Source organism: Morone saxatilis, unplaced genomic scaffold, assembly GCF_004916995.1.
Source record: "Morone saxatilis isolate NCDOM2014 unplaced genomic scaffold, NCSU_SB_2.0 Contig24, whole genome shotgun sequence".
NCBI lineage: Eukaryota > Metazoa > Chordata > Actinopteri > Moronidae > Morone > Morone saxatilis.
The window spans coordinates 15,521,391-15,529,178 of record NW_023339807.1 but is presented as its reverse complement, the minus strand read 5'-3'; the positions used below and the strand labels follow the sequence as shown (position 1 = coordinate 15,529,178).

At 42.7% G+C, this 7,788-nt stretch overlaps 1 protein-coding gene across 1 annotated transcript in view; it reads right to left on the bottom strand.

The window, feature by feature from the left end:
* kcnn3 (potassium intermediate/small conductance calcium-activated channel, subfamily N, member 3) overlaps window positions 1-7,788 on the bottom strand; it is a 58,103-nt gene that overhangs the window by 28,363 nt on the left and 21,952 nt on the right. The window contains exons 3-5 of the mRNA XM_035672178.1: window positions 2,982-3,278; window positions 1,783-1,904; window positions 308-449 (exon numbers count right to left, since the gene is read on the bottom strand). Coding sequence (XP_035528071.1) covers window positions 308-449; window positions 1,783-1,904; window positions 2,982-3,278 — 561 coding nt within the window. The remainder of the gene's footprint in view (window positions 1-307; window positions 450-1,782; window positions 1,905-2,981; window positions 3,279-7,788) is intronic.

The window sequence follows — 7,788 nt, the reverse complement described above, 5'->3', positions numbered from 1 at the left end:
CACGCAAGTACACACACACACACACACACACACACACACACACACACACACACACACACAAACCACTAACGTGCTCTTGTTTGCACGCCTACACACCCAAAACACACAGAGGCACAGATGCAGGCTAATTCAGGGAGGATTGCCCAAATTACACAAATGGCAAAATTTCTCTCACAAATGACAGCATGCTCTCTAATCTGCTGACCTTTGAACGAGGCGAGGACAGCACCAAGGGGGAGGGAGAGCGCGAGAGAGAGAGAGAGAGCGAGGTAGATAGAAAGAGAGGGGAGAGAGGAAATATACTGACCATGATTCCTGTAAGCAGACAGACTCCTTTGCCACAGTAGGTATGAGGAACCATGTCTCCATAGCCGATGGACAAGAAAGTGATGGAGATAAGCCACATAGCTCCCAGGAAGTTACTGGTCACATCCTGGGCATCATGATACCTAAACAGAAATACCGCCCATGTTCAGAGGATAAAGTCAGTCAATAGTAAAAAAGGTGTGAATAAATAAAAACAACATAACTGGCCCACGGGTCCTGTCTGCAGATGTGGGAGTCAAAACCTCAAACACGTGTCCTTCAATTTCGCCTGACACAGAACATAACACATAACTCTTGCCTCCATCATTCCTTCCCTATGCACAACACTGTTGCCGTAGCAACCAAACCTGGTGAAGATCTGAAACAAAGTTGTTTTCTCAAAAAAACTGTTCAACAAAGAATCCCCATAAAGTTTAGCCACGGATGTTAGCGATAGATATATTTGCTCTGAGCTCTCTATTCTCTAGCCTGAATTCTCCAAATTCTGAAATTCACTCTAGTTTGAAGCAGTTTAATTGAATTTTATATGTTTTTTTCCCCTTCGATAATTTGGTTTGGAGAGCAGAGGAAATGCCAATTAAACTTGGATGTAGACCAAACAACGACTTCCCAGCAGCCAGGCAATGATGCGTTTAATCAAGCTGATTAACCAACTGACATTTTCTCATATTTCCTTGATTATCTCCAAAAGTGTTTAAACACATCAAAGGGGATGGTCACTTTTTGCTTTCCTCTTGATGGTTCATCAGTAACATTACATAAGTCGCAACATAATAAATCTCAAAATGTAAGTGGACATTTTGATTTACAATTTGAAACAGTTACTAGGTAACAGTCAGATGGCTAGGTCGGTAGCTATTTGAGTATCAGCTGTCTGGTTTAGTCTGCACAACCATTAGGTTAGTACTTAAGTACAACATGTATTCTTCTACCAACTTCTAAAAAACTATGAAAAATTCTCTGAAAGATGGTAAAAGGACTGGATCATTTCAGTCTAACCCCATATTAATTTATCATTTACTGTACTGTGATTCCAACTATGTAATACAGTGTTATCAATCATTCATTTATATGTAAAGTATATTATCAAATATTTATGTCTTTATATCTGCTTAAAACTACATTACAGTGGGCTAGTGTGCAGAATGGGTGGGAGGGTTAAGATAAAGTGTTACCAAAGTTGTCTTTGCTGATTTATGAGACAAATGGACAAATTAAGTAACAACTCTATCGCCTGAATCAAATTAAATGTACAACTGGTGAGAAAGCCTTATAAACTGAAGTCTTAAAGATGGATTATGTTGCACACATGTCCCAGATTATACTTCCTGCCAATTGAAGTGAATTGCTCATTTGAATTCCTGGTCCAATCAACATCCACAGTCTCATGCACACACTGACAATAAAAAAAACAAAAAACACATGCAACCCAAATCAACCGGCTTTGCTACTCACCTCTCGCACACTCGTACGGTCCAGGCAGCGATGATCCACAGAGAGATGCTGAAGACCAGCAGCACCGTCCCGGGGCAGATAGTCATGAGGGTTTTCATTACAAACCGTGTGTTAAAATGCACCTGCAATACACACACAAGCACACACACACTCAGTATAACGGCGGTGATAAATTACATTGGAGTATATATTGTTTTCAAGGTTAGTATTGCGTAGCTCTGAATCCTCATTCCGTTCCCCACACAGGCTTGATGTTTTACTAATTAGTCTTCTGAGTAGCTTTTGATAGCGGCAGCACTCAGAGAATCTCCACTGTAATTGGAGTCGAAATCAGGGCTCGCCCTCTGACTCGAGGTCAAGATATACAGTGTCTTTGAGTAATTGGCCTATTTCAGTTTCGTTTTTATCTGTGGCTCGTTTGTCATCAACTTCTAGCAGATAGATGATCCAAGAGCAATGGTTGAGCCCCAGAAGGGTTAAGCAGATGATAAATGAGCTGTCATGTTAGAGCTGCACTTCAATGGCAGCTTCACCTCCCGTCACTGTAGCCGGAGGGTCAAAATAGTGCCATTGCAGATACACTCGCAACCTGCTAAATTACTCATCCAAAATCTACTCCATCTCTCCCGCTCCTCCTCTCCTACTAGTTTGCATATTTCCTCCACACGCTACATCTCTACTTCCTGACTTTACAATAATGTTCATCGTTTAAAGTCATTACAAACCTGGCACCAATCATTTATTGCATGGCTTGTACACATTTCTGTGCACTTGTATTGCAATCTCGTTCGAGTCGTCGTCCTTTCTTGTCATGCCCCATTTGAGCCGTATGCAATATCTTGTTCCCATTTCACGCTCCCATATCATATTGTATTGTATTATGAAAGATCCACCACAGCTTAGATCTAAGTCTTTATGCACAGTGATAACAAAAGGAGAGGAAGGGGGTTTGAGCTGGTAGATGAAAAGGAACAGGGTGACTAGAAGGACAGAGCAGAAGAAAAGGACTTGAGATAGTGAGAGAGATAGAGGCCAGGAATGAAAAGGACACTGTGGACACAGATTTAATTCGGAGGAGAGAGCTCTTGACCTTAATACATTTACAACTCCCACACCTATTCCTGGCTAAAGCTTTGGCCACCACATTCTTGAAGGCATACTGCACATACGCACACCTGCAAGCACAAAATCTTTCTGACCTTATTTAGGGCACCTATACTCCTGGAGGAGGCATCGGTGAAGAGTTTGCTGTGCAAAAGCATGACTCTGGCGATGAGGTAGAGGCGCAGGAACATGGGCACGCTCAGCACCATGTCCAGGTCAGCCTCGGCCTGTGATGGCGCATACGAGAAGGCTAGCCGCGCCCGCCACTGAAACTTAAAGTCCCCAGGCACTGGATGCACCGCGGACACCAGCAGCTCCAGAGCGATCAGCAGAACCCTCTCCATCGTCATGGCGATGCGCCAGTCGTCGGCTCCGTTGTCGATGACAAACAGCTGCAGGGACAGGAAGGACATGAAGAGAGTTAAGAGAGGGAAGGAGTTACACTTGTTTTAATGCGTCACTGTGCCAACTTTTCATCATGATCCTCTGCTGGCACAGTCCACTCATCAGTACAGCTGACTGATCTGATGATTAAAGGAACCAGCAGCAATTTAGAGTCTTTTCCTGAGATGTAAAATATCATCCATCTAATCAGTAATCTATTCAGTCCCGCACAGTGCTTTGGCTCATTTTCATATAACCTACAACTCTTACTAAAATTATATATTTCTCTTATATTAATGTTTGTTCATATTAGTCATCATAGTGCTCTGTGTCTTAATCAATAAATTTTCTTTTTTCAATTATATTCTATTTATGTTTGGTTGGTTTGTTCTCTTTTTTTTTTTGTTTTTATTTATTGATTTGTTCTGTGTTAGTATCTCAAATTATTTGGTGGTTTGTTGTCATAGAGAGTAGGATGTATTTTCTTATTTTGTTTTGTATGTGTTTGTGTTGTTCATGGTTCTGGTTTCGTATTGTATCGTCTGTGTGTGCTCTGGTATCTATATAATGTATCCCTGATGTGTGCTCTCGCTTCATATCTGTCGTCCAGTCTTTAGTCTCTGTGTCCACTATACTCATTGTCTTTTTATTGATCTAGCTGTTTGTTTGTGTTTGTAAATTGCTTTATTCTTTCTCATAATAAATAGTAACTGTTTATATTCTCTTCGTCTTGCTGTATTCTCGTGATATTTTTGTTTTTTTTTGGTTGTTTTGGGGTGGGGTTGATGAGAGGAGAGGGCGGTGGAAAGAGATGGATGAAGTGCAGAGGAAATGAAGAGATAAAGATAGGGTTGAGGAAGTATAAGGGAAAGGAGGACACTGCAAAAAAACCTCCATCTTTTTAAGTCAAGTTGGTCTTTTGAGACTTACTTTCTTCAAGCAAGGGAGTTTTCCAGTGCAGTAAAATTATTTTAACCTGTTTCCAGCACAGTACTTGAATTTATGTGTGATATATATAATTAATTAATATATGAGTCATGCTGGAACCTTGCAATGTAGCAGCACAGTTGCATAGGCTACATCTTTCAATTTATTAATATAAAATAACATGTTTAGGACTCAATTATGAACAAAAATGTCTTGAAAGGAGATTCTTGGACGGAAAAGGTTAAAGAGAGAGAAAGAAGTACAACATAGTGCCTGAACAGAAAGGCCGGGGCACAGTGAAAGAAATGAGGAACTTCCCTGCTGTAAATCAGAGTTTACCAGATTCCGTACTGCCCTGAGAAACAGCTCGTGCTAACAATTGCTCTTTAACACATGATTCATCTCAAGGGCTTTCAGCCCACACAAACATTTATTTAGGAAAACAAAAAAATACAATAACAGGTCAAACATCAGAGCAAACGGGCATGACAGCCAGTCGCTCTGTGTCACGGACTGAAGCTCTTCCACTTCCTCAACCACCTATAGATACACACACTGCATCTCCATCTGGCTCAGCAGGATATAAGTGTTTTCCTTGTTCTGCTGTTGTGACATGTGTGCACACATGTAGCCAACATGTGTGCACACACATGCGTAGCCTACGCACACGCCTTAGTCATTGTGTAAGGTATCATTTGAACCAAGGGTCAAAGGCTGGCTATATTCTTTAATGATTTCAGTGAGCGTGTATGTGTGTGTTTGCATTTGTGTGTGTATTGTACTTGTGTGTATTTGTGTATGCCTGAGTGAGTTTGAGAGAGAGTGTGCAGACCCAGCCTCGTCATGGTGACTGTTGCCAAGGCGACAACATCAAAGAGCAGCCAAGCTTAATTAGGATCCCCAGCGAGAGAGAGCGAGAGAGAGCGAGAGAGAGCGAGAGAGAGCGAGGGGGGGGGGAGTCAAAAAAGACAGAAACACAGTGAGAGATGATACAAGAAGAAAGAAAAAAGGAGATACAGGAAAAAGACAGAGAGATGTGTGTGACAGCGAGTGATGAGGTACAGAGAGCAGAGACAGGTTGTCTAACACTCATGTTCTCTGCAGAGACTTGCAAAGGTTTATGTGTGTGTGTGTGTGTGTGTGTGTGTGTAATCACATTTTGGGGACAGAAGATCACCTCACATCTGAGGACAAAAGGCTGGTTACCATCAGGTTAAACAGGTGGAGTTAGGCATGCAGTAATTGCCGTTAAGAGAATGAATGTAAGTCAATGCACTGTCCTCATAAGTGATAAAAAATAAGTTTTTGTGATTGTTTGGGCCAGAGAGTAAGGCACCAAACTCTCTGTATATGTCGTCATTCATGCTTTTCTCTGAGTGTGTGCGTGTAAGACAGACATCAGCTCTGTCTTTCTCTTTTCTCTTTTTACCTCTCTCTTTTTCCTCCTTCCAACATCCCTCACTCCCCTGCCTTCTCTCTCTGAATGACATCTCTCCAAATCAAAACAGAGGTGATCCAGTTTCTTGCCACTGGAGGAAATGAGCGCCTCTCCCTTTCCTCTTCCCTCCGCCCTCCCCTCCTGTCCTGTCCTCCCTCACGCTCCTGCTGTCGGTCTTTTCCTGGCTAAATCGCCATGAGGAAGGGATAAATAATTAAATTCCATTAGGAAAGTAATCTGTCAATGGGAGTGAGTGAGTGCCACTGCCCGTACACGACCAGGACAGAGGGAGGGAATGAGGGAGGAGGGGTTTGGGAAGAGGAAAAATAGGTAGGGATTGTCTATGTGTGTGTGTGTGTGTGTGTGTGTGTATGAGGGAATTCAAACACAACCTGTCAACTCTATCAGGAGAGAAACAGGGAGGAAGGTCAGAGAACAGCAAAGCTAAATAAACTTGGACATAAAAAACAAGCCCATCGGGAGAAATGAACAAGATCATGGGGAAAAAAAGTGTCTTAATTTTAACAAAACATGGCATTACAGGGCAGAGGGCAGGGGACAAGGAAAGGCAACAGAAAGCAGTCAGGACAGAAGGAGGGCAAAGAAAGAGAGTAAAAACAAAGCAGACCAGCGGGAGAGAGTGGAGACAAAAAACAAAAAGGAGAAATGTGTGAAAATGACAAGACCAAAGATAAGCTATGGTCTCTTCACAGGTGAAGGTGTGAAGTATAGAGGACAAGCTCCACCTCAAGCATCCCCCACTGCTACATCTGCAACCATCTGGAGGAGTGTCATCCCTCCATCTTTCCTCTTCAGCCATCCATCCATCCATCCATCCATCCGTGCCTCGACCCCTTCCAGTCCCCGCGGCCATTGTACCTTGGTAATCGTGTTAAGTTCCCAATTGCAGATGTCTCATCACGGAACCAGATGCAGTGCTGGCCAGACTCTGGCAAGCGGGCAAGCGAGACAAGTAGGGACAATTTTGCACAAATGCATGCACGCACACATACACACATACATACACACATTCAGACGGCCCAGTCAAATGCAGCACAGACTCCAAAAAAAGTGGTAGATGCAGGCAAATCAGCCTCATGTTGACATTTCCCACGGGAGGGAAAAAAGACTAAACCTCAGTTGGGGACGGAGACGGGCCTAATCACTGAAGGAGACAGTGACAGAGTGAATACTGAAAAGCACACACGCATACTTTTACACACATAGTCACACCTCTGGGAAATGTCTAGGTCCTACAGCATGGAAATCCCTGGAACAGGCAGAAAATAACTGGGGTGAGCCAAACGCGCGAACACACACACACACACAGAATATATGTGAATATGCAGAGAGGATAACACACTTTCCTTGACTGTAATTGCAGCTCTGAGGGAACACCCCCGTGGCTGTTTCTACATACTCGACAGAGGGAAGGAAGAAGAGAGAGTGTCATGGAAGTGAAAAGGAAGTGTGAGAGAGGAGGAAAGGTTCACGGTGTGTGCATGAGCGTTGTTGCCTAGTCTGCCACTAGAAAGTCTAAAAACAGCAACTGGAAGAGTAAAGAAAGGATTCCACCAGTGGTGTCTTGAGACCAGGAATCTCCTTCATTCAATGCAAATAGGAACAACAAACTAAAGCCAGAGGCTAACAAGACACAAATGATAAATGGAGGATGCTGTGGTTTACCTAGCTCTAATTTTCTCTTCCATTACAGTTCCCAGGGCGGATGTGCATTATGCAGAATCTGCAGAACATGACATCATGAAATGGCCATCCAAGTATTAGATGTTTCAGGACTTTATAGAAGACAACCCTTTTTGGAAGACTCTTTATTTTCCTAATGTCATCTGCCAGCCTTTAAGTAGCTGTGAGTGCCAAGCCGGTGTCTTCTTGATGAATGGCCCGCCTCTAAAATCCTCCAAAAGTAACTGAAAAACACAGTTCACTAATGCCTAAAGTGCACTAATGGAGTTGAGAACTATCTCTTTCTCACACACTCTCTTAGAGTTTCTATTTGATTAATTTCAACAATTCAATTTTTGCCTTTCAAGTCTGGAGTTTTTGCAAGTTCATGAGCTAAAATGAATCCTTTCGTTTTAGAGTACTCAGCTTTCTTGTTGCTGGATATTCAAAAGTCTGTGTGTGTGTGTGTG